Genomic DNA, 27,942 nt, shown 5'->3' with positions numbered 1-27,942 from the left:
CTCCCTCAGACAGAGAGACAGATGTCAGACCTGTCTCTCTGTCTCTTTCTCTCTCTCCGTTTATTACTCTCTCACTCTCTTCTTTTGTCCCAGCTGCAGTACAAATCCTGGCTTTACCTCACAGCTCCGTAAGCCTGCTCTGCTCCACACAACTGCGCAATGGTCTGAGACACACTATCATCACACAGCGACACACACACACACACACACACACACACACACACACACACACACACACACACACACACACACACACACACACACACACACACACACACACACACACACACACACACACACACACACACACACACACACACACACCCTCCTGCAGCTCCTGCAGAACCAGAGGAAGAGAAAAGAGGGTGGAAGAATTTGGCCTCAAGTCCTGCAGCCGCCTTCAAACTGTTGGTAAAGTAGAGTTAATGTCTGTCTGTCTGTCTGTTCAGCTCCTCCCCGCCTGCCTGTCTGTCTGTCTGTCTTGCGATGGTTTGATAAACCGTTGTTTCAGTCGCTGTTGATGATCTTCACAGGTCCAAAAGACAAAAAACTAAGCGCTTGTACCCGTGACTTACAGGATCTTAACAGAAAGCAGCACAGACCTGAACCAGAATGGACCTGAAGGAACCAGATTCTTTAATGTTTAAAATACATTTGCACGTCTGTGTTCTTCCTGGTTTTTCCTCAATTCCTTTCCCCTTAGCTCACTGATGACCTTCTGTGGCGTTTGGAGACTTGGGGAGTGCTATAACTAAATCAGGTAGACCATCTATATTCAGGTTTTGCCTATATTCAGAATTTGGTTTTCACTTGACTTGCAATTTGTTCTGCCTCGGTTTCACTGGTATAGAGTATTTTCTCAGTCATTATCAACAAGGCTTTGATAGAGAGCACATTTCAGCAAAGCAAAACTTTACTGAGTCAGTCGCATTAAGTTTTTTTTATTAGCTTCTACTCCAAGAATCAGATTTTTTTTTTTTAATCAGGTTCACAGTGGCAAGGAGTTCTGTACAAGCCAACAACTGAGAGCTGGTCTGCAGTCTGCACTGCATCTATGACATGACGAGACTGAATGGGACTGCCAATCTGGAGACACAAAGGTGTACGTTACTAAATGGCCCTCGTTGGGTGGCAGAACTCTCTCAGAGGCGCAGAACACACACTTAATGTTGGTCGACGGTCGTAGACAGAGGACATAAGGCCCGTCTTTGTCGGGATAGTTCTTTAAGCTCAGCTTACTCTGTCAGGGCCCTGTTAGCCTATTTCCACTGCAGGAATGTTAAAGGTGGTAGTCTTAAGTTCTTCCATGGACTCTGTAACATTTTTTGTGGAAAAAATGCCTTGGTTACCTTGTTTCAAGCCATTCTAGCGTGGTATAGAAAGCCTACAGGAAGACTCAGCTCGATTTCTGCCAGTTCTCATTAATATTCAACAAGCTAAGCTGTTTGAATCTGATTGGCTAACAGCTAGCCAATGAGAGCCTGGCTGTCAGAATCCTTTACCCAGCCCAACTGGGTGAGCTAATGAATAGTAATGAGCTCAGGCAATATGATGTCAGACTGACCAGCTTTTGTAATTGTAGCTTTTGGCCTGATTTCTCTGCTTATTTCTTTTCAGTGGCTAGAGCTGACAGAGGAGGTAGCAGTTCATGTTCACATTCACAACATAACACAAACACATATGGACCTAACATATTTCAAAAAATGCAAGTAAAAACGGTTTTGTATGGCAGGGCACCTTTAAGTAACATGGGACGAGATCCTGGAACTAAATGAGTTCAGGAGGTTATAATAAATGCTAGTTCCAGGTACTTCCTGGGATTGGCTGCGGTGCTGTCGATCACACAACAAAACCAACAGTGACCACCATTTTACTACCACTGCATCTATATGGAGCAGGACAACCAATCCTTTAAAGCATAGTGAAGAGAATTTGTCGGACAAACCAACATGTCCGGACCGTCACTATTACTTGTGGAGAGGAGGGCTGGAGTCAGCGGTCGACCTGAGAGCGGGACAGTATTTATCTCTGGAGATACTAATTTGTTTATCAAATTGCACATAAAAACTCAGCAACTTCCAGTTTTTAAATGGACTCGTGACAGAGACTCTGTGTGAGAAGATGCACAGTGTTACAGATGGCTGAAGAAACAGAAGCTAAACTGCACATGGCTGCCTGTAACCAGAGAAACTGTGAGGATACATTTTTTTTTAACAACCTCTCTGACATTTTATAGACAAAATGATAAAAAAAAAAAGAGAGATGATGAAAGTAATTGTTAGTTTCAGCCCCAGACAGTTTGTTTTAAAGCAGCTACAGTGGAGGTAAAGCTGGTGGAGTTGGTGGGACAACAACTGTCAGATACTTGAAACACCAATGACCAAACAAGTTGACAATGAGTCAAACTTTCATTTTTCAGTGTGAAGAAATAGTTAATTTTCTAAATGTGGAGTTTTGGAGCGTTTTTTACTGAAAAGGAAGAGGAATAGATAGAATAGAAAGTCATGCAGAAGTTTTTTTTAAACTATTTCCCCAAGCCCAGTGTCTGGCTTTCATTAAACTTCACACAAACTGCCTCCAGATTAGTTTTGTCCTCGGCTGTTCCTGCTGGAAGTCTCTCCGTCTGAGCCTGCTCATCCAGAAACTGAAGTGCTGAATATTTTTCCCTTTCTCTCCCCTCACTCCTGTTTTCTTTCCTCCGTCTACTGTACATAGATCTCTCTCTCTCTCTCTCTCTCTCTCTCTCTCTCTCTCTCTCTCTCTCTCTCTCTCTCAGCACTGACTTCTGGTTTCCTATTGGCCTTTTGGAGTGGTGGTGGGAGGGTCTCAGAGCCTACAGACTGTGGTCAGACCTCCAGTCTGTGGAGCTGCAGACTTAAGTTTTGTTTTCATCTAAAAGAAAATGTGAATGATTGAAACAGAGCGTGAGCGGATGTCATGGATAAGGGAGACCCACTTATGACGTGTAATGTGTGCGCTGCTGCTCTGGTAAAACTTCATGGAAGCAGTAGTTTTTGGTTGCCAACAAATTCATCGTTGTTTCATTTTGCTATAATCATGAAGGGTTTAAATTCTGTACTCATTTATCTTGGGCCCCGTTTACACTTTTGTCTCCTTACTTATTGTATCACTATATTTACCCACATCACCCCATTCTGTTTGAATGTAAATATTTGCAATATATAGTGCTCTGAAAAATTCCCACAATAGAACTCGTCTTAGAGGTAAAAAGAAAATCTGTTGTGCGACTACCAAACACCTGTTCGTGATGACGCAAAATCATGAGGATTCCGAAGTGTCTGAAATCTCAATTCACTGCTCACTAAACGGTCTTTTTGAAGGGAGTTGTGAATGAGTGAACAAGGGTGTGATTTTTGACACAATGTAAGCCACATTTGTCTCTCTGTTTGCCAGATCACATATCTTGGTTTTCCCGGCTATATGCAAATCAGTGTCGACATTACTCCAGTCCAGAGGCTTCATTCAAGTCATGAGCTGGTTCAGAATGTAAACAGAAGTGCATATATACAGTATATGTTAGGAAAAACAAAACTATGAATATGAGTCATATACTATAGATGTGTGGGTCAGTGTTAGGCCTGGGACAGGTGTTAGATTACAGTGAGTTATTATTATAGGCTGATATTGACACCATGAACTGATCTGAGCCCAGTTATTACAGTTTGATGTGGATAACTTCTTGTGCTTTCATTTAATTGAAAAGTCCGAGTGCAGAATCAGGACTTGACGTTGAATCCAAGATCATGTGGTCTGAAAGTGAAACTCAATAGAAATGCTAATCTGAGGCGGAGTCTTTCTGTTTGGATATTTCACGAGTGCTGCGGTTATTCTGACTGTAACAGAGGAGCTACATGTGGAGACGTGCTGCATGCAATACTAAATGTCTCTTTCTGGATAGTCAGGCTTGTTTGGGCACCATCCCAACAAAGCAGAGGCTCCTATGATTTAACAGCACCAACAACTCCCATCATGCACTGGGACACAGCTACAGCACATGTATTATGGTTATTGAGGCTGATACAGAGAACTGCTCCAACTATGAGGTGTAAAGGTGTGTGTTAGCGTCAGATCTCTGCTTTAATAATGACAGGACTGCTGTGTATAGACTAGTCATTACACACACACACACCCTCCCCCCCATTAGGACCCCAGCAGAAAGCTATATCAGGGCCAGCAACATCACTGATAGCTCTTTTTGTCTGAGAAGCTACTGCAGGTAAAAACCTCTGTCTTCATTTTTGTCTATTTTACTGCGGGCGGAGAAACAACATGGATCTGTCTGTTTGGTTCCAGCTCGTTTCTGCAATAATTCAGGATTTAAATTATGACGTTTCAAACGTGAAAACCAATCGTTTCTCTTCAACAGTTGAGAGATGGCAGGAAATGAGGAGAGAGAGAGAGAGATGGGGAATGACCTGAAATATAGGTGCCTGGTCAGACTCAAACCCTGGGGTTTTACCATGGGGTAGCCTAGCGTTTCTGAACTTTTGATTTCCACCCATGGCTGTTGGGAGAATTAACTGTTTTATTTTCTTTTTGTATATTTCATAATCCTGCTGGATCCTGCTGAGAAACCAGTGAAGTCTAGGGCTGGGTATCAAACCTATTTCTTTTTGTGTACAGGCTGAAATGCATTTGTACTGTAGTATCAAAAACTGTATGGCTGCTTGTGTTTAGACTTCAATTTAATATTTGAGAATTTTGGCTTTTAAATAAGAAAAAGGGTTTTGTAGAAAAACATGTTTATATTTTTTAAAGTAAGGCTTTGAAAAAAGCGTCACTTTGGTATCAGTACTTAGAAGGTTTTGATACTGATAGGACCGATCTATCAACAGTGATAGTGAACAACCATTGGAGGTAAATGTTTCTGTGAGGCAACCTGAACCTGGACTGTGCTGCTCTACAGGGATGAGGTGGTGGCTGGTGGTGGCCAGTTTGTGGCTGCTAGTGGTCCTGACCGTCTCGGACGCCCAGGCAAAGATCAGACATCGCAACCAGGATGGTGAGATCCGCCGGGGGAAGAGGAAGAGGGACGGACAGGGTAAGACTCTGCCTCTTTAAGAAAAACACTGCTCATGCACACGCATTCGTTCTCCCTTGTGGGGGGAGGGGCTTAGGAGACCGTTTTGGGCTTTAGCAAAAAGTGGGGAGGGACTGAGAAGTTGTCGATGTTTAAATGTTTCGGCTAAGTCCTGGATCTTCGCAATCCTACCTACAGCACCTTTAACATTAGTGCAATTTGTTGATCAACACCCGCTGGGCGCAGTGACTTCATGCAGCATCTCAAAAGGCCTGAATACCAGGTTTGAGCTCACTCCTAACATCACCTTATGTTTCTCTGGCCGTCACAATTCAAAGTGCAGTCGTGTTTTCTTTCAAATTTAAAAACCTAATGACACCAGATCAACTTTTAACACGTAGAGTCCCTCAAGGGAGCATCTTGGGCCCCCTACTGTTTTAAAAAAAAAATTATATGTGAATACTAGGAATCTTTTAAATATTTTTGTGTATTTATAAATGCCACTGGTCCAGTCATTTTAGGGCCCTTTTACAAAAGAATGGGAATACAGTAAAGTCAATCTCAAGTGAGGAATTTAATAAGACCAAGACCTGGCTCGTAGACAACAAGTTGTCTCCTGATATGGCTAAAACTCAATTACATATTTTTGGTTCAAAAACTGTCTGCCTTTTAGAAGTTTCTAGATAGATGTGGATGAAAATTGATATGACCATGTGTTGCAGGTCTTAGGAGGGCCAGAGCAGGGCACTCTAGACCTCCAAAGATCAGACTGGTTCCTGGTCCCGGCATCCCAGTGGTGCCCGGAGAAAACACTCTTTTCATGGAGTCCTACAAGAACCTACAAGAACAGCAGTCCAGCTACAACGTTATCCCAGGTCAGTGAGACCAGTAACACTGCCTTAATCCAGGTAAGTATAAGCAGCAAGACTAGAAACAAAGCCTTAATCTAAGTTAATGAGACCAAAACTTGTTTAGTGAGACCAGTAACTCAACCTTAACTCAGGTTAGTGAGAACAGTAACTACTACAGATGCTCTGATAAGGCTTTTTAGGGTTTAGGGTTATACATTACGATTTAATAGTTATAGTTCCGCAAAGATACATGTTCACATTTCTACAGCGCTCTGTGATGAAGGGTGTTATGGGTACCATACCTCCAAAATAGATCTGCAACATTTATTATTTTCATTATCAAATCCTTGAGTCGTTAAAATAGGGAAGAGATCTTTCACAATTTCCCAGTCCAAGTTGAAGTAGCCAGTCCTTAAACTGGAGAAGTTGGAGCCATCAAAAATGTGTTGTTTTGGCTTGATAAACTGTTTATATTTATTATCAAAGTTGTTGCAGATCATTTTCTGTCGATAGACCAAATGATAAATCAGCAAATTGCTAAATCAACAATTGTTTCCGCTCTCCTACCAAATATAACATGCTGTGCAATGCTACATATCAAACAAGCTGATTAATCCAACTTCTGTTTGGGAAGCAAGTTACAATAGAACAATGGAACTGAAGTGGACATATTAACATAATATCCAAAGTTTAAAAGAAAACAACCATGTGAAAGTCGCTGAGCAAAACCAGTGTGGGTTTGTTTATGTGCAAATGGAAAGGCATGTTCCAGCCTTTACTTTATAAATATAAAATCTCTGATACCACCAAAAATAATCCACAAAAAGTTTGTTTTAATTTAGAAAATAAAAACATGTAGGATAAAACTTCAAACTTTTAAGTAGATTGAAAAAAAACCCAATTTAACAAGTTAATTTGTCTCAGGGCTTGTATGTTTATGTATAAACCAACATGGAAACAGGCCAAGTATGTCTTGGCATTTAAAACTGGTAAGTGGTATATTACATAAGAGTTTTTTAGTCAATAAATCTTATTACAACAAAATAAAAGAAATTACTGAATAAAACAGGACATTTTAAATCAAACAAGATGTAAGAGAACAGCTTAGCTCTGAGGCTTCATCCTCTTCTCATTCTGAAGCTGCCTGTTACAGCTCAGTAATTTAATGACAAATCATTACATTCCAACATGAACAGAATGGAAAACCATCTGTGGGAAAAGAGCTCAGTCCCACACAGAGTTAAGGACAGAGACTCAAAAGAAGGACCTCAAAGCTACGTAGAAACCCTTCAGTTTAAAACAATAAAGTCAGCATTATGTAATTAGAAGGGAAGGTGGTGCAGGTATTTTTTCTGGTTCTGTTTTTGCTCATTGGGATCTAAGAAAACATGCCTCTGTGTTCAGACAAGCAGACAACACTACTGTAATGTAACAACAACCAACAGCAGTTACAGAAACAGAAAGTTACAGATGTCGGACCGACAGAATAACCAATCATCTTTGCGAATGTTACAGTGTAAAAGTGTAACAGTGTGAAAGCTAATTATTGATCTTGGGAACAGTAGTTTGACGAAATAAGGAGATCTAAGGTCAACCTAATAGCCCATTTTCTTTTTATTTAATTAGGGCGCTAAGAATGACACACTTTAAAAAGTGACCGTGTGTCCTCTGTGACTCTGGTGCATTGGTGCCACTCCCCTTAATCAGCATTTACTGGAATTACATATTTCAGTCTTCACTGCATCTGACCTTTGTTTGGACTTTTTTTCTTTTTTTAACAAAAAATTAGGTCATTTACTTTTAGGTTATATTAGCTAATGCACAGAAAGATAAAAACTTTGACTTTGGGGGCTCCTACGTTTCAGTGCTTAGGTTTGGCTGACCAACAGTCCAAAAAAGGTATTCAGTTTATAATGACATAGTAAGAAAAGCAGAAACATTGTCACATTGGAGGAGGTTGAAACATAGACTTATTTGTGTTTTGGATTTAAAAATGATAAACGGTTTTGTCAATCAATGAATCAACTAATTGTTTTCACTGCAAGTAGAAAAACTCATGGAAATATGCAGTCATCACCACAGAATAATGGTGTCACAGCAGAGTCTGATGGTTGCTATTATTTAAACAAAACCCTGCAATTTACTAGACAATACAGATATTCTACAACAGCAAGACAATATTTTACAGAGAAAAGAAAAGCTCTAAAGTATGTGCTCCAGCAGAGATGACAGGGTGACAGTCACACTCCTCTCAGTAAAAAGGACAGAAATAGGAGAGACAGTATTTAAGGGCAATAACCTGAGCCTCTTAACTACCTGTGTTTCTATGGACGTAACAAAGAGCATACCATTAGAAAGGATAGATGACAGACAGGACAGACTTAAAATAGAAACAAAGAGCCTCTTCCTGCTGTATCACAGTGGTTTACAGTTTTTCCTACTGACTCACAGCCAGTCACAGCCTTGTCCAGTCCCAGGTCTGATGTTAAAAGGTGGAGTTAATGCAGAGGGAGGAGTGGAAACGCTACAAATCACTGCTTTGTCTAGTTCTGATGGTAAAGTACAGGCTTTAGATGTGACTAGACGCATACAGCAATTACAGCAGCAGGGTCTGCTGCTGCTGAGGAGGAGGATGAGGAGGGTCCAAAGAGTTTGGTTGTTGTTCTGGATGTTAGGTTAAAGCTGTGACCCCGCAGGTTTAAATTTGCCTTGTTCTAGACCTCTAATCTCTGCCCACATTTCCGTGATTCACTTCTGTCTGTTGTTGTGCTCAATGACAGCTGTTCCTTCCGTGGAAATAAGAACAGGGGCGTCAAATTATACCATTTTTTTGCCATCCGCTGACCGCTGTTTGTGGCAACTGCATGTGTAAACACATCTGCCTACCCAAACAGGCAAAATATTATAAATAGAACCATGATTGTGCCTGCTGTTGGTGTGGGAGTATACGTATGAAGGTCTTTTTTTTATCCAAATCACGCTGGCTTTCACTGACATATTACTGATGTTAAATAGACTCGCATATAGACTCTGTCATAATCAAACAATAACCAAATTACTTTTACCCTCTTCATATTTCACCCACTGTGAAACCAATAAGGATCTTGAACTATAATGAATTACTGAACTGACTGTGATGTGTCTGTTGTTTCAGGTAAGCAGGGCCAGTGTGTGTACCGGGGTCTGACCATGTTCAACCAGGCTGTCTGGTCTCCTAAGCCCTGTGTGACTTGTCTGTGTACCGGAGGGCGAGTGGTTTGTGACGAGATCACCTGTCCCGTAGTAAACTGCCATTTCCCCTTCACCCCTGCTGGGGAGTGCTGTCCCGTCTGCATGGAGTCAGGTAGAAACACAACATGTGGAAATGCCATGGTGCAACATTAAGAGGCAACAGAGATGAGCAATGTTTGACAGTCAGGACCAATATTTGAAGGATTTTCATTCAACACTTTCAAAAATCATAAAAACACAAGTTTTACTGGAAATCATAATTAGATCTACATCTACCCTCAGCTTTCCAACAGGTTCATTTGATCAAGTAGAAGTCTCATTTTGGAGTTAAAGTCTACACAATCATGCAAGTTATATTACTCAACACTCGTCTCATGGAAGAAATGAAATTAAACAGTTTCCATCTCTGAGGCCTCGGCATGTTGCTTCCTGTTCCATCATGGCTTTACAAAATGTGTTTGGCACATTTTGGAGCAGTTCAACACATGTTGTGAAAGTTTTAACATGTCTGTATTATTGGAAGATACTACATGTTGTTTTCAACATGTCCAAGATAGGTTTCGCTTTACTGTCAATTCAATCTCACAAAGATGAAAACTGGAGGTACAGTACATCTGAATCTACAAAAAATACAAAGCTGTAAAAAGAAAAAGATACCAGGTGCTCACGGTTGAAAAGTTGTAAACTCCAGGTGAATCAAGGTGCTCTTGAAGTCAAACTTCATGGTCAAATATAGAAAAAGGGGAAGCCACCCGGGCTAACTTCAGGCACACTAGCACCGAGGCCAGGATATAGTTAAAATGCAGTTATTAGTTTAGAGCATATAAAAGTTAAAAATCTCTAACAAAGGAGTTTGCCTCTTATGTACAATACATACAAATATATAGACAAGTTGCCAAGCAACATTATTGTGAGCTGTGTGCACATATGGGCAGCAAACAAACCAGAATGTGTGAGTTTATAGGGAGGTCACCTTAAGAAGTTGTTTTGTGCCATAAACTGCACAAATGACAAAAGTAATGGGTGGAAATAGTTAAATAACCCAAGAAGGAAACTCCCGTTAGCTCCAAGTGGATAATAGCTGATATCATTTCTTGATCTGGAATTTTAGTTTTGTACGAAACTTGGTGAGGAAGAAACGCCTGCTTTAAGGTCAGACTGCTAACAATGTTACTGTGTATTTGTAGCTGTGTGGTAGCTCAATAGTGCATATATCAGGCTCTGTGATCAATGCTTTGCTGATCAGCTCCATATATTTATTTATTGTAAACAACTTGCCCATACGACCTTTGTGAAATGATGTAGGAAAAAACTGCAGTAGTTGAATTGACAGTAACAAACTCATTGTTCACAGTCATACACTGCACAGTCACTGTGTGCATGTATGTAGGTGAAGCAGGAGGAAACCTCTCAGACATTTTGTAGGTAGAATACAGCACTGACATGGTAGCAATAACCATAGAGACATGTACGCACATGTATTAACTATGTCTGCTGTACTGCACAGTATGTGTGGAGTCAACTGTAAAGGAAAAACACTAAGAGCTGTTTTATACTTTTCTTATTACTTTAAGAAACGTGTTGGCATTAAGTGTTAGACAAGTGAGCTAAGGTTGGTCTAAAATATTCACACGTTATATATATATATATATATATATATATATATACACACGATTTTCTTTATATATATATAAAAGATCGTTTTAATGCGTTTTATGGTACTTGGTTTTGCAAAACAAAAATGTATTGAATTTAGATTCAGTACCAACTGGCACCAAAATATGTGAACACAAAAAGAGCAGCTTTACCTGTCTGTGGTCATACAAGAGCAGTTCAATGGGATCTGGTCCAGACTGGTCTACAGCAGCCGTCTGCTCTGTAGCTACAACAAGCTGGTCTGTCTGCATGTGTGTCTACAACACTAACACACAGCCGTTTGTCTGTCCACCTCCTGTCTGTCTGTCTGTCCTCAACAACTTTAATCTCCATCCTGTATCATTCTCTTTTAGTTTTATTTTTCTACTTTTTCCTTTCCTTCTTTCTCTTTTGTCTTCTCTACTCTTATTTCTATCCCTTTCTTTCTTCCTTATTTCTATACTGTCACCTTTTCTTTCCTCTCGACCACCTCCTGCCCTCTGATTGGCTGCCCCGCACCCACCCTAGACCCTGACCTCAGCCTTGACCTTTCTGGTGACTCCCCAGTTGGCAACGACCCCGGCGAGCCCGTGAGCCCGCTAACCCAGGACGAGATCCAGCGACTCCTCTGGCGGGAGGAAGAGGAGCATCGCGAAGAGGAGGAGCGCCTGAGGAAGAAGGATGAGGCCAGGAAGAAGAGGAGGAAGCAGAGGAAGGAGCAGGCAGAGAAACAAAGGAAGATAGTGGAGGAGAGGAGGAGGGAGGAGGAGGAGGCGCTAAGGCTGCAGGTGGAGAAAGAGGAGGAGGAGTGGAGGAGGGTTATGGAGGAAGAGAGGAGGCAGCAGGTGGAGAAAAGGAGACAAGAGGAGGAAGACAGGAAGCGCAAAGAGGCAGCGGAGAGAGAAGCAAGGGAGAAGGAAAGGAAGCTAGAGGAGGAAAGGTGGAGGCAGGAGGAGATGTTGAGGGAAGAACTACTGGCTCTGGTGGAGGAGGAGGAGGAGGAGGAAGAGGAGCAGCAGGAGGAAGTAGAGGAGGCATGGCTTAGAGGAGATGTGTTTGAGATGCCCCCAAAAGGACCTGAGGAACCTGAGAAACCAGACCTCTTCCCTGCTCCCATCCCAAGACCTCCTGCTGCCACAGAGGATGAGCTGAAGGAGATGGTAGCAGAGGTGGAGGAGGAAGGGGAGGAGAGGGAGGTGGTAGTAGTAAACAGAGGAGGCCTCCCTCCAGGCTGCTACATCTCTGATGTCACTCTGACATGCGAGAACGCCAAACTCATCTACTTCCCTCCTCTGGCCATACCGGAGCTCAGGTCTCTCAGTCTGGAGGGTGAGTCAGCACCAAGACCAGAGAAGGAGAAGCTAGTGCCAGAGAGCTCCACACACTGCAACACGCAGAACAATCTTTACCACTTCACATAGGTCACTTGTGTGAGGATTAGCATTGTATTATTGTATAACAAAGATTCTGTTGAGATTTTCTTTCTTTTAATTAATTGCACACATTATTTTTATTAGTTACTTTTTTCAAATACTGGAGGTCCTAATTCAGAACTCTTAAGTTGCTTAATGGATGAGTCTGAAATCATTCTTTAGTTTCCTTATTATCAACAAATCTCACAAAAAGACCAAAACCAACAATGTGTTCGTCCGTCTGCAATACCTGTTCATTATCCTACGGCTCAAAGATGTATAGTTTCTTTTTAAAGGTTCAGTAGTTTCCTAAAAAAGCTGGGCACTGTAATTTTTAGCAAACGTTACTCAAACATGAGGACACGATTAATTGAATCATCAGCATTTCGGTGGCAGCCCTCATCTGCCCATGGGATTTGTTGACAATAGGAGAAATATAGAATAACACCAGACTCATACTTTAAATTATTCATCTAAAATGAATGGAAGTTTAAGTTGGAGATTATGACTCCAAAAACTGATGTGACACGATCAGCTTGTCCGTTTCATCGCTAATAAAAAGAGTGAGGAGAGACACTTGCAGCCATTTTATTCAATCAAATGGAACCTAATCCTATACGTTGCATTTAGAAACAAAAAATGCAATTAAATAAAACACAAGCAACCTGAGAATCACAGTCACCAATTTGAAAACACATGCTCTCAGTGTAAACTGACTGAAACTCTTCTGACCTGCAGACAACAACATCAGCAGCATCCCAGCAGAAGCCTTCAATGGCATCCCTAACCTTGAATGGATCAATCTGAAGAAAAACAAACTCACATCTGCCGGCATTGATGCGAAAGCCTTCAAAGTAAGACGCTAAACAAATGCAGTCCTTCAGAATAAAACCCAACTTTTCTTCCAATCATCTGGCCAATTCTCAATTCTAGTGTTTCTCTAAAGGCAACCAAAGTGCGAAGGCAGGCGTGTAAACCCGACATATTGAACATCTGAAGTAATACAATCAACCAGAAAGAAATGAAATATGGGAGAATTTCAGACATAATGGCAACAATATTCCCAAAGATGTATAGGTGTCACATAGACCAACAATACAAATAACGGAATAACAAATCAGTTAATGTTTCTAAATACTTGAAAATAAGAACTGTTGTTTTCATTACCTTAGAATGAGCCGTTTATATCTACATAAGGAGCAGGTCAGCCATGTTGCACCGCCATGTTTCTACAGTAGCCCAGAACGAACAAACCAAACACTAGCACTAGATAGGGCCATTTGTGTGTTTGCGTCAGCCACCATAGTTCTCCTACACGCTTGGCACACACAGGAGCAGTTTCAGTTGGTTGCAATCTTTAACCTCACCGCTAGATGCCACTAAATACAAACTGTGCCTATAAATAAACCTGTGATAGTTTTTTAAAATGGGCATTAACTAAAAGCTGTAAAAGTATAAACAGGCCAAAGAGATGTACAGGCATTTTTTGGAAATAATATTTGTGGTATGAAGGGGGTCAGTCAACTTCCCAGTATCACCAGTACCTGTGTGTGTGTGTGTGTGTGTGTGTGTGTGTGTGTGTGTGTGTGTGTGTGTGTGTGTGTGTGTGTGTGTGTGTGTGTGTGTGTGTTGTGTGTGTGTCAGGGTCTGAAGATGCTAAGGCGCCTGTACTTGGATGGGAATCTTCTAGAAGCCGTGCCCGCTAACCTTCCACCCACCCTGCAGGAACTGAAGATCAGCGAGAACAGACTGAGAGGAATCAATAAACACAGCTTCCAAGGTACTGCCATAGTATCCCATGATGCACCTCCATACTGAAAATACTCTGCCAGCTGTTATTCAATGACAATAGATTGTAGACTCATCACAACGTTGGTCTTTTGTAAAAGTACAGTTTACTCTACATTTGCAAACATCAAAATGATACAGAATAGTGTAACATTAACCAGATACACTAGGGAGCTTCATTTTGTAATTTGGCCAACTCACTAAGATAATGTTTATTAGCTACAGTTGACTTAAGCTGGTAGTGGCAATTTTTGGCAGTTGATTGTTCACCTCATAGTTTCACCAAAAGTTAAATCAGATTCAACTTTGACATTTGGTTGAAGGTAAAGTAAATCGGACCCTGTGTTGTCAGGCCAGTCTTTGTATCAAATGAATAATAATCATCTTTTGTGTTTTTCTATTTTACTGTAGGTGAGGAGGGCTGGGCGATATGGAGAAAATCAAGTACCACGATATTTTTGACTAAATACCTTAATTGGTGCTTTCACAAAATATTTACACAATGAGATTTGGGATAAATAATCATCAGTAATGTGGATATAATGACTAAGTGGGTAAAGGCAAATAATAGAACAGCTAGAGCAGTCTGATAAAGTCACCAATTACATCAATTTACTGTAATGCAGCCTTTAAAACCAGTAAAAGACAACACTTATCTGATATTATAGTATTACAATATAAGAGGATATCTAGTCTCATATCACAATATCAAAACAATATCGATATATTGCCATCAAATTGCTGGCACTTTCCTGCAGCTGCCCAGCACTCGTTGGTGATGTAAACCTTCGTTACACTTTGCCCCTCACACTGTGATCTGCATAGCTTGTGTTGTGCGCTACCTTTTGATAACCAACCCAACAGTAATGTTATAAATGCATGTTACAATGAATTAAGAATTTGCTGTTTTGTCAAGTAACTGACTATTATAGTCTAGTCACATTTCTTTGCTGCACTGATTCCGAGACAAATTTCAAGTTTACAGTACATTTATTTATTTTTGTATCTTTTAAGATCTGAGCAGCCTGGTGATTCTGGAGTTGGAGGGAAATCTGCTGAGTGAGGGGAATGTAGATCCTCTGTCCTTCACGCCCCTCAAACAGCTCTCCTACCTCCGACTGGGCAGAAACCACTTCCGCACCATACCACAAGGCCTTCCCGTTTCATTGCTGGTATGAAGTAATATCTGTTTACATAACTAGCGTATCTCTCTGGCTCTAACCTCTTCATTCCCCACACATAGGCAGACTTATGACTTTATTCATAAAAGTCCAGGACACAGTGATCTCTACTGGGTTCAAAAACCATCACCAACCACAGTCTGCTGCTTTGGTGTGATGGTGCCACCAGTAAACTGACCTAGGCAAAACTAGTCATCATGGCTCAATCCTCAATGGTTCAATAAGTTCAAAAGGACTCACTTTGAAAAAACCTTTGTACTGACATTTTGGCAGGCAGTTGGCAGAAATGGGTACAACACTCAAACAAAAAGCTCATAATAAGTACTAATAAACCCAAACATATTGTTCAGCCAGTCATTTAGGTTTGCTGATGCATCAGTGTTTATTTTTTTTTGGCTCTGATGTTTAAGACTCCTGACTTAACTCTGCTTCTACCTGTGGGAAACCAGTCCACCCAACTTGTAATTACTGCCTCTGGTTAACCACACACACCAGGGACATGCTACTGCTGTAAATCTCTTAAAACCAACCAAATGTTATGACCTTGGATTGTTGATACACTCTATTGTAAATCCAAAACCCAATACCTTTTCTTTTCATTAGTCCTGAAGATTGTGATCTACCTTTAACATTAGTTATTTGCTAATTAGCTCTGGGATTACAGGATTTATCAGACACTTTCACCTTTGTATAGCCAAGTGTGATAATGATCATGATTTAAGGATGATGTAGAGTAACTACTGTCCGCAGACACCTAGAATGTGTCAGTGGGTGTCTGGTGTTCATCTGATTAGGTTGCCAGTTTAAACAAAGATTGTAGGTATAACAAATATGAATTTAGTTTTTGGGGTGGATTATGCATTTATAACTTGAAACAGTCCCAACAAACCACAGGCTTGTGTGCCAAGATCTCCTAACCAAAAGTGCTTAGTTAACAAAACAGTTTAATGACAAACTCGTAACTCATTAAAAACCTCATTATAGGATCCTACTGTGACTCCGACACTAAATTCCAGTGATTGCCCATTGTGAGACATTTGGTTCAGTTTTTTTTCTGTCGTTCAGGAGCTGTACTTGGAGAACAACCTGATTGAGGAAATCTCAGAGACAGTTTTCAATCAGACCCTCAGTCTGAATGTGGTCTCTCTGAGACACAACAGGCTGGAGGAGAACAGGATCGCCCCGCTGGCCTGGATCAACCACAGGTCCGACAAAAAGAAATACCTGTCACTATCACTCATGATTCCCCAGGGTTGCAGGAATTTACTAGCTATGTATTTCAATTGTCATGTTGGCTGTCACCAATACAGATATTTTCATTTCACTACTATACCTGTGTCTTTTAATCTCTGTTTAATTACCACCTTATCCTGATGTATTACTAAGTGTTTCCAATAGTAAAGGAACATTTGCTTTGGCACTATACTGTACCATAGTAAATGGTATCTTATTTCTATTCCATTTTTCAATTAATTACTTATGTTCTCATTTCCATTTCCTTACAAATCCTTCCTCCCCACATCTTCCTCATTCTCTGCAGAAATCTGGAGTCCATTGACCTTTCACATAATCACCTTTACCTAGTTCCATCATACCTGCCCAGATCTCTGGTCCACTTAGTGCTGGTGGGAAACAACATAGAGAGGATACCTGGTACGTGGAAAGTGTTGGCTGACAAACATTAAACCTAGCAGATGGCAGAGGTTTAAAATTAACCGTTGGAGTGAGGAATTCCTCAACGTTTAGCCCCCCCAAAATTAAGAATGACATACTATTGTATTTTCAACAGCACGAAAAGAGCTCCAAGGTGGCACTAAACCCAAGTTGCAGGTACTTTTAGGGGTTGCCTGCAGTTATCTTATCTTACAAACACAAGAGTACCCACCGTTTTACTGCATCTGTAGTAGAGGTGTGAATCTTCACTGATCTCCCGATTCGATTATGATTATCATGTCAGCGATTCAATTCGATATCTCGATGCGTCACGATGCATCATGATGTGTCAAATAAATGTTTCTATTAAAGCCATGTAGGATAATTAATTCATAGCTTTTCAAGCTTCAAAAACAAAACATTCTGAAGTGCTCCAATACTAAATAAATTGGATACATAAAACTATACAGCACTGAGCACATGGCACTTCCTGAATGCGCAAAACATAACACAATATGTAAACAGAAATGTTGTTAGGCCTACATTAAATTGTAAACAGAAATAATCGATTATGAGCCTGCCGATTATCGATGCAGCATTGTCCATGTCCACGATTTGATGCATCAATTATTTGATTAATTTCAAAACCTCTAATCTGTAGGGAGCAGGACAACCAATACTTAAAAAAAATAAGAACACAATAGAGAACACTAGTTGGGGAACTTGAACAGTTAGTTGGAGAGAAGTCCATTCAGAAGATGAGAATATGTCTCATCATCTGGCAGAAATGGGAAAATATGACAGTCGTGCAGGGAAAATTAAAAAAATATCCAACAAGACTATAGGGAAATAAAAAAATGCCCAATGCCTGCAGTGGCGCCAAACCAAAAAACCAAGTAGGTTAACATTCTGGACACCGTTTTGAGAAACTGACCGGCCTGTCTGCCTGCCTGCCTTTGTATCTCGTATTGATGAAAATATGAAAATATGTCATCTTTGTCCCCCAGTCCCTTACTTCATTCACTTACCAAAGAGACTATGTAAATGCAATTATGAGATTTGATAAGACATGGTCTTCCATAGTTACATGGATTCCTTCCAACACCTCTACAGGTTTCGTCTTCGCCCACATGGACCCTGGTTTAGAGTATCTCTACCTCTCTTACAACAAACTGGATGGAGAGGCAATCGAGCCAGAGTCGTTCTTCGGCTCGTACCAATCCATGGTGGAACTGTGTCTGGATCACAACCAGCTGGTCTCTGTCCCATCTGGCATCAACGAGATGACCAACTTACACTTCCTCAGACTCAACAATAACATGATCAGGTATGAAGCCATCATGCACAAATATCCATCTATTAGGGATGAAGGATTTCCTGTGCTTTTAAAATGATTACTTCCTGGGATTATTTCAGTCTTATCTCCAGTATTCCTGGGATTTCTCGCCATCAATGGAGTTGGATTTTGAACAGAACTATGAACAATTAATCATAAAATTATATTTATTAAAATTATATGTATTTTTAGTAGAAGCACCATTCCTGTTTAAAAAAACAAACACAATTTGAACCTAACAATCCTGTTTTTCATCAAGTTTCACCAGTTTTAATCAGTGTGAGTGGTTACATGGAAGTGTGGGTCTACCTTAGTGCTGACCTGAGGTCATACTGTGTGGAGTGGCAGAGAATATCTGCCACATGCAGCTATTTGGGATACGGAAGAACGGTCGACGGATGTTTAGTTCTAACAGTTGGTTGATCACCTGCAACTTGAGATGGAGGCTATAAACTTAATTAAAACGGACTTAATACTTTTCATTGACAGATTTTATGCTCCACTTTGTTCATACTTTAAATAGTCATTTGCTACTTAACTGTAAGCTGACGAGTAACCGTAAAAAACCTGCTGCAGTTGACCCAGTTAACAGCAGATTACTGTAATAACAGCATTTCATGGTTGAACTACATCTACAACTGTTGGGTGGTAGTGCTAATGAGGTTTGGAGAAGATGTATTTTATTTAATACATACAATTTTTCTCAATATGTGAACACACAGCCAAACTCATGCTAAAAATTTCTGTTCCGGTCCGTCAGTTCAACCAGTTATAATAACATTGTACTCATTAAGTGTCTAAGGATGAAGGGGATTATATGTACAAATTGTAAAGATATTTGAAGACATTTTTTGATTTGTGATCTCGGGCTACATCAGTGATGGTTTGACTTGACCAAGTTTATTGCTAAGATCTGGAAGCTTACGGTGTTCCTAAATGTCAGCTATTAACTTCATGAGAACAATGTTATCATGACAGAAATGACAGAGGACACTATAGAAATAGGACCCACATTGTAATAAATAAAAATCATCAATTAAAAGTGTCAATTATAGGTATGTCATTTTTTTTTTTTTTTTTTACACCATAATGAAAATAGAGATTGATTCTTAAACTACAAACATAGGACCCAAGTTGTAACAAACAGCTTTTTCCCTTAGTTATCAGAACTCTGAATTCCTCCCTTTAGCCCCCTCCTTACATACCACTGACATGTATTACCATGATTATCTGCTGTTAGAGTAACATACTGCACCGCAATCAAATTCCACCGGCCTTGGTTTATCTATAAACATTGACTTTACTGTTAATTAAGTAGCAAAGCTGCAGACAGAAAACAATGAAACCAGGTGATTAATGACAGAGCTCAAGGAAAAGAAAAAAAAAATCTAAATTCAATAGTCCTGTAAGACCAACAACAAAGACTCCCACAACAGACCAGATGACTGAATTATTCATCTCAGCCCGCCAGACATTAAAGCTGAAAGTTCACTGAACTGAGTGTTGTCTTGACGACAAGAAACAAAACAAGCTGATGTAGGTTTCCCCCTCAGAGTCACCCTGAATCACCTTATTACTCACTCACAGGTCCACGCACGGTACACATACTTAGTCCAAGTTGTAGGATGGTTTTATATAAAATTTTAAACACCATAACAATTTTCACTGCCGAGATGGCTGATACTCCCGGTGGGAAATTGTAACCAGCCTCGAAGCAAATCCTGCAGATTATTTTAACATATAATACTACAGAACAAACCATAAAAATAACCTACAGTACAGACTTGTTCTAGGGTTAGTCAAAATCTTGGATGCAGCATTCTAAAAAATGAAATGTAGTCTTCTTATAGATGTTTTAGGTAACTTGGCAAAAAGGGAATTTGTGTAGTGTAGGCAACTTGTAATAATCAGCATTTCATCATCATTCTGACTTAAAAGTGGTCTCATCTTGGCGATACTCCTAAGGGCGCTTTCACACCTGCTGCCGTATTTAGTTCATTTGAATCGCTCTAGAGTTCGTTTTCCCCCTTGGTGCGGTTCATTTGGGCAGGTGTAAATGCAGCAATCGCTGACCAAAAGCTGACCAAACAAGCGTACCAAGACCTGTTTGACAAGGTGGTCTCTGTATGTTTTCAATCGAACTCTGGAGCGGTTTGTTTGTGGTAGGAACGTGATCCGACCTCGAAACGCACCAACTACGTGTACTCCGCAAGTCTGAGCTAAACGGCTCCTGTCGTCAGGTGTGCTTTGCAATCTGCGATGTGGCAGAACATGCAAACTAAAGTTGGAGACAGACAGCGGCAGAACAGAGCGAAATCTCGGTGACCAGAGCAGATGTAGGAAGGTCGCTTGCAAAACAATGTCTGATTATTTAAATGAAATGAATCTGGTTTGACCGTGGAGATGTCCAGAACACAGGACCTTCTTCCTGTATTTACTAGAATAGGGCACAGAATGCTTCCGTGAGGAACTCCATTAAATGTCTGTGATACAAAACAGGCTGGACTGATAGATTATATTTGTATGAATGTAGGGCTGGGCGATGGAGAAAATCAAATATCATGATATTTTTTACCAAATACCTCGATATTGATACCGCAACGGTATTGTAGTGTTAACTATTGGTGCTTTCACAAAATATTTACACAAAGAGATTTTTGATAAATCATCAGTAATGTGGATATAATGACAAGTGGGTAAAGGCAAATAATAGAACAGCTAGTCAGTCTGATAAGACATCACTTTACTGTAATGCAGGATGACAATACACCTCACAGCCTTTAAAACCAGGAAAAGACAACACTTATGCCATATTACGATATCCAAAATCTAACCGGCAATTTCCACTGGATGCGGAACGTCTGCGGAACGTCTGCGGAACGTCTGCGGAACGTCGACTGAATCATTAGGTTTCCATTAAAGTCAACGTGTGTATTTCCACAGACTGCGGAACGTCTGCGTCCCGACTCCGTCCCAGTTCTGTCAGTCCGCAGCCCTCCGGAGCAGATACGCAGAGCTTCTATTTTTGACGGACGCCGGAGAGCTCCGCAGCAATTCAGCACACGGCAGATAGTGCGGGACAGGAAGTCGAGCACAGAAACAAAATAAATATCCGGTTAATTTTCAAAATAAAATACACCGTGCTCACGGCGGATCATATTTCCCTGAACTACACCTTGAAAACACAGCACAGAGTCGTTTCCCCTCTACTACTCTGGATAGAAACAAACTGTCGTTGGTTTTGTGGTTCTATTCTACCTGAATTTGCGAGAACTTGTGGGTCCTCGTGACTACAGATGTCAGTCACGGCCACAGCCGTTCCGCAACAAATCCGGACCCGGTGGGTATTGACGGACGGCGGAGCACGCAGCAGACACGCAGCGGAGCCGGTCCGCAGCCGTTACGCATCTAGTGGAAATCCCCGGTAAGGCAATATCTAGTCTTATATCACGATAGATGTAATATCGATATATTGCCCAGTTCTATATGAATGTAAGTATAAACAAACAAGAAAGCCAAACACTGACTCACATCACAGATTATTTTTAATATTGGTCGGACAAAACCGGCTTTAGATAATTGTGATGGAAATGTCCTGACATTTTATAGACCAAATGATTAACTGATTGAGGAAATGATCGTCAAATTTATTGATGATAAACAATCAACATTAGTTACACTTTTCGTTACGCACATAATAGGACTAAAGCTGCGTCTAACTGCGTCCTTATGCTGTGTCTTCCAGGAGTATCCCTGACGAAGGCATCTGCGACCCAAACCACAGCGGGGACACCACCCTGGTGGCCCTGAGGCTGGAAAACAACTACATCGACCCCCAGAAGATCTCACCGACAGCCTTCTCCTGTGTGCGCTCCTCCTCCAGTGTGGTCCTTAAACCCCAGAAAACCAAGTGACCACACAAAACCAAAAACTAAACGACACTTGTTTAAACCCCCAGAAACACTGGGGCAAAATATTTAGATTTTTTTTATGTGCCAAGAGAAATCAAAACATAAGATATTTCCCCTCCCCAGCTTCCTCTGATGCTCTATGCTGCATAAAAACAAGATTTTCTTCTTCTTCGACCCTTTTATTTGCACTGTCGCCTGGCCAACCTTAGCCTGGTGTGAAGTTGACAGAACACCTTCAGACTTCAAATCAAACACATCTGTCTCCTTTAGTAAAATGTTAAACTCTCTAAAATGGAAAGAACTCCTGCACCATACACAGTAAAATGAAAATGCTAATAAAGAAATGGAAAGAATTCAATGAAATGAGACCACAAGCCCAACACATTATTTTTAACAACCTCACTACCTTCATGTTCCATTTCTCAGCTCCGTTTCTTCCATGCCTTCTTTCATAAAAACTCGGACATGGAAAAGAGTTGCGTGATCCTGTGTGACACATCCTTCAAGCTTTTTGTGTTAAAGATATAGAGCACAGGTGTCAAAATCAAGGCACGTGGGCAAAATCCAGCCCCTCGCAGATTTTGATCTGACCCTCATATCAATTTATGTTTACAATAAATGTTGGCACACAGCTTTTGCCACTTTTCTGAAGTTTTTGTCACTTTTGCAGACGCTTTTTTCAATGTTTTTGCCAGTTTTTCTGGTGCTTTTTCCAATGATTTTTTTTGATGTTTTAGTCACTTTGCCACTTTTCCCGCCTTTTTTTTTGCTGCTTTTTCCTGCGCTTTTTTCAATGTTTGTGCCACTTTTTTCAGCCGTTTTTTCCCGATGTTTTTGATGCTTTTGCGATGATGACTAAGGAACTTTTCCCCCAACTTTTTTAGGACTTTATGTCGACTAAACTGTAAGTGAGAAGACTTTATAAGACATGCAATAATACGGTCAAAGATGATCAATAAACTCTACATCTGGCCCTTGATGTGATTCTCATTTTCCAGTGTGGCCCTCACTGAAGTTAAGTTTGACACCCCTGATATAGAGGAATAGCCTGGCTATCACCAGACCAAGCTCATCTTTTAAGATTGAACATTAGTCTGGGGAGTCTGCTCTGTATTTTCTCTGCACAACAGGCGTGATCAGCGGGTATAGTTCAAATGACTCTGTACGCAATTGGATAGTCCTTCAACCAATCAGACCAACGATCCGGGTGATGTAGCAGCGACAGCAGCATCAACGGGTTGCTGCGCTCCGGTGGCCAGCTTGTTGAATGTAAAAAATAATACAAAAAAAAGCTGCTTGGTCGCTTCTCTATCGTCATCGTGTTACACCCGCCAATAGCGCGCCAGGTGGATAAGCCAGTTTGTGATTGGTCCCCGCAAATTTGTAACGGAAGCAGGATAGATAAACGTACTGGTTTCCAGCCTGAGCTGCAGGGCGAAATCTAACCCTCAACACAGAAATGTTATTTAACCATACTATAGGATTATGTCTATGCTTCAAGTATCAGCCAGTTAACTGTAGTATAATGTATTAAGAATTCAACATCAGCACTGACAGTGGATAAAAGAAGGCTTCTGCAGGTTGGGAGAGTAAATCCTTTATGTATGAGCGGGAGGATGTGAATTAAATGCTCTTGTAGTAAACAATTTCAACATTTGAATTGAAAGAGCTGCCCTTTACTTTGCTCTTGGCTGGCCAACATGCATGAATGAAATGACAAAATGTCTATTTAATGTGTCAACAATTATATAGTATAGTTTAACACAATGTTACAATGCAGAATTCAAATAAACTTCAAACTTCAGAATGTTCCCATTACTGAATTGATTGATTGAAGATAATAGGACAATTATAACAACATCACTGGAAGTCATGGTTATTAGGTTTCAAAGTGCAATACAGTATAAACTAGAACATAAAGCAATGGACCTTCACAACTACAAGAAGGCCTTTTCTTGTAGTTGTGAAGGTCTGTACGAGTCCCTGTGACTTGAAAACGATGCAACGTGCAACAATACAACAATGTATCGACCTATGTTTGTTTTCTTTTTTTTTCTCCATAAATTTAGATATGTAGGGAACTGGACATTTTATCTGTGTCTAGGGGCTCATACTTTTTAGCATAATGTCATAAGGTTCTAGTCATCTAGTTAATAGAACTAAGCTGACTCAATCACTGAGTACATTTGAAAGGGTGAGGCTGTGTTTAAATGGTCGAACAAGTCTGCCACCAGTGCAAAACATTGAAAAAAGCCAATTTGGCACATATAAACGGGAATATTAGTGGAATGTTAACTTTTATTAGCCATGTAAACAGTTTAGAAGAAATATTGTCTGTTTGAAATGGGGCAAAAACTGTAATATTGTGTGCATGTAAACACAGTCAGAGCTGTCCCTACTACTTTATAAATCGCAGTGCCTCTACAGTGAATTCCAATCTGTTCTAATAATTTCCAACAACCCTGAAAATGTAAGATTTTGTGAATCTTATAAGCCATAGCCTGATGATCTGGGAACTGCCGTGAATAGGCACAATACCAGACCTCTTTGAACTGATTAAAAATGTGGTGACTCAGAAGTCTGGAACGAGGCTACATAAGCCTCATGTTTCCATCTGGAACACTGTAGAAACACCTTGAGTTTTTTTTTTTTGTAAGAATTTGACGCATGCCGACATTGAATGCAAATACTAAACCAGCGAGGTATAGGAGTCACATTTTCAAACAAGAAGTTCCCTTAGATTACATTCCACTGAATTCCCTGAGCCCCTTCACTGTCCGCACATCCAGTACCTTGAGGAGTACAAGTTAGGTCATTCGTTTCATGTTATCAAATTAACACATCAGACCTCAGGGAGGAGGAGGAGTCATGAGGACTGTTAAAGAATGAGTCATGATAAAATGCGGTTGATAAAATCTTTGCATCACATGTCCTCTACCCTCATGCAATACACATCCAGTGAAAGCTGTAATTATCAAAGCTGAAAGCCAACTTTACCATAATATTTTCCTCTAAAAGCCTGAGGTTTAGGATCATTAACTTCAGTAGCAGACAGATCTAACGGACGATTGGAACAGAAAAGCTAAGATGTGAAGAGGACAAAAACCTCAGCTCCCTCTTTGGTAAGACAAATTGGAAATATTATATGCAGGCAAAAAAACGAAGTAGAAAAGCAATAAAAAACAACAATCCGTAATGTCTGGTCACTCTCTAAGTCGCCATCTCATCGTACTTCAGCTGGAAAACTCTCTTTCACCGAGCCGAAGCTCAAAGATCAAACGGTTTTCCTGTTGAAGAGAAAATTCTTTGTGTCTGCCAAAGTGAACAGCTGCTGCGTTCATCAGTCTCTCAAATCAAACACATGAAGGAACAATCTAATAGTCATTAGTCGCATAACCTGTTTAAAGCTCCTCATTACAGTATGTAGGCTTATACTCAGGTTTTATGTACTTAAACATTTTATCAGGTACAAATAAGTAGTATTAGGTTGGACCTCCATACCAGGTTAAATTCTTTGGGATAAATCTTCTATATTAGAACTTAAGTCTTATTTTTGTAGTTTTTTGTCCTGAGATGATTTAAATGATATGAAAGACATTTGTGCTAAATGTAAAAGACATTCCCTCCAGGTGTTCCTGACATCGTGTTCATGAGAATGGGACAGACGTGAGGTCACAGTGATCTTGATGGGTGATCTCCAAAATCTAATCAGTTCTTCCTTGAACCCAAGTGGACGTTTTCACCAAGAAGAAATTCCCTCCAAGGGTTACTAAGATATCACGTTCACAAGAATGTGACACCCCGCCGGCGCGGAGGCATAAAAATGACTCCTTAGTTGACATAATCTATAGACGCAAACATCCACTAACAATGGGTCTCGAGCATTTTAAGGGATTACAATGCAAAAAGCCACTGATCTAAACCACTTTACTTAAAACAAAGTAAGGGCACATAAACTTTATTGTTAAAAATATAGGTTACTGCTATCCTAACTTTATCAATATTAACCTGCGACTTACCAACTAAATAAACATAGTGTGCAGAAGGTTTTGTATATTTTTGGTAACATGTACCTAAAATGGGTCTATAATTTAAATTCTTAATAGTTTTTTAGTTTACTTTAAAAGCTGCAACATTTAAACCTAAATAAATACATTCATGGAAATATATTCTTCATACATTTGTAATTGTTTGCTTGCATGTGGACAAATTTGATATATTTGCATGTTCATATTTCTTGGTTTGCGTAAGGAATTTTAATTTATTAATCTGGAGTCTCCCAATTAAACATTGTCTGTATTTCCGCTATATTTAATAGCGAATTACATGATCCTATAATACAGCTATCATCATAAGTTCAGGCTACTCACAACGACTGATGTTGCTGGTATCAAGACTGTCCACAGCAAGTCTTTACATTTAATAAAAAATTAATGGACAAAATGTGTTACATTGTTAAACTTAGTTTGCAACGACTTCAGGTGGAAAGTTATCGTGCGCTTGTTTTTTGTTTTTTTTTTCACTTCGATTTTTATTATAAAACTCACAAACAATCCACAATCAAAATAATACAGTAAACAAAAAAAATATTTGTTTGGGAGTTACATTTCTAGCAGTTCATCTTGTCTTCTCGTGTCTTCATTTAAATCATTTGTTTCTGTCCATATTCCTCGTCGCTGGTTTTGGTTCTGAATATTGTCATTGTGTGCTTGTTTAATGCGCGTTCCCAGAGCAAATTAGGTCAGAGGGCATGTGCACAAAATGCTAAATTAGGCGCTTTACTCTGCAAGAAACCACGGATCGATCAAAACATAGGGGGCTTGTCGAACTACACCAATAAGGGTAAATATAGTAATGAATACAGGTTTAGCTTATGGACCACTTTATGATTTTGCTGTGGGTGATCAAGCTCCCGAACACTCATGGAATCGGAGCATATGCCCAATATTTCTAATCACCATCAGGTGGACTTACAGTATTGTGAAGTGAGGTCATGGTGAACACTGGTCTGATGTGCAGCCTGGCTGGGTAACACTTCCAGCATTAGGTAACATGCTGAGTTGTGACCCTGCCACTGCTCTAAAAAAAAATGTTTCCTGGCAACTAACTAACCACTAGTTCCTGTGGCACTAAAGCAACAACAGCGCTGAGGCAACTCCTCGGCACCAGCGCCCTGCAAGTTGCCCTGGTGACTCACAGCATTTGAAGGCTCAGATGAAGGAAATTCTTCTCAACATAAGAACACAACACGCTCCAGCCGGCCCAGAGTCATCACAGTGTCTGATGGGTTGGAAAGTATGAGATTCTGAGAGAGAAGAGACATCCTGACCACCACCCATCAGGAGCGCAGACCATCTCCCATCAGGAAATAATCTCTAACATTTAATTTGCAGCTTGAATACTGTAATACCAACAGTTACGCCATCACATTTTTTCACTACCACAAACCAATTTTTCCTTTTTGGACTATTGAAACTACTGAATTAAATCTTTCTGCGGCAGACCAGTCAGCTGAGAAGTATGATGGTTTCATGCACAAGATCCACCAGAACAGAAGATGACGGCACAACAAACATCCTGCTCAAAACAACAACATTTTAAAAGTTGCATTTGTACTTTTTGGGCAGACTATGCCAATACCCAGGCAAACATACACACAACAGGAAATACTTTGAGCTGGTGGTCCCTACAGTGCAGAGCAAAGCCTGTGTCCTCTCATAGTGCACAGAAAGCAGGTTTACATCGGGTTCTAATTAGATCCCTGCAACATTTGGGAAAATGGTTTCTTTAATCTGGCTCATAAATGTAAATGTAAATGGACTGTTTTTATATAGCGCTTTTCTAGTCTTAACGACTACTCAAAGCGCTTTTACATAGTACAGGAACCATTCACCCTCACATTC

The 27,942-nt window shown here is 40.3% G+C and overlaps 2 protein-coding genes across 8 annotated transcripts in view; one reads left to right on the top strand and one right to left on the bottom strand.

Moving 5' to 3' along the window:
* LOC120557724 (centromere protein P) overlaps positions 1 to 27,942 on the bottom strand; it is a 110,700-nt gene that overhangs the window by 3,945 nt on the left and 78,813 nt on the right. The gene's annotated exons all lie outside the window — the stretch shown is intronic.
* ecm2 (extracellular matrix protein 2, female organ and adipocyte specific) lies at positions 302 to 22,407 on the top strand. Of its 7 annotated transcripts, XM_039798279.1 has the most exons (14): positions 305 to 411; positions 704 to 760; positions 987 to 1,102; positions 4,928 to 5,062; positions 5,764 to 5,916; positions 9,047 to 9,235; positions 11,287 to 12,087; positions 12,909 to 13,024; positions 13,815 to 13,950; positions 14,973 to 15,130; positions 16,205 to 16,344; positions 16,680 to 16,792; positions 17,906 to 18,119; positions 21,874 to 22,407. In XM_039798279.1, exons 3-14 carry the CDS (start codon positions 1,060 to 1,062, stop codon positions 22,040 to 22,042), a joined length of 2,367 nt encoding a protein of 788 aa, XP_039654213.1. In that variant the 5' UTR covers positions 305 to 411; positions 704 to 760; positions 987 to 1,059; the 3' UTR covers positions 22,043 to 22,407. The 7 variants fall into 7 exon arrangements, with proteins under 7 accessions (XP_039654215.1, XP_039654213.1, XP_039654216.1 ...); XM_039798281.1 differs by lacking the exons at positions 704 to 760; positions 987 to 1,102 and having other exon boundaries at positions 302 to 411; XM_039798282.1 differs by lacking the exons at positions 305 to 411; positions 987 to 1,102 and having other exon boundaries at positions 438 to 760.

The sequence above is a fragment of the Perca fluviatilis genome, chromosome 4, assembly GCF_010015445.1.
Source record: "Perca fluviatilis chromosome 4, GENO_Pfluv_1.0, whole genome shotgun sequence".
Classification (NCBI taxonomy): domain Eukaryota; kingdom Metazoa; phylum Chordata; class Actinopteri; order Perciformes; family Percidae; genus Perca; species Perca fluviatilis.
This window is presented reverse-complemented; position numbering and strand designations above follow the sequence as displayed.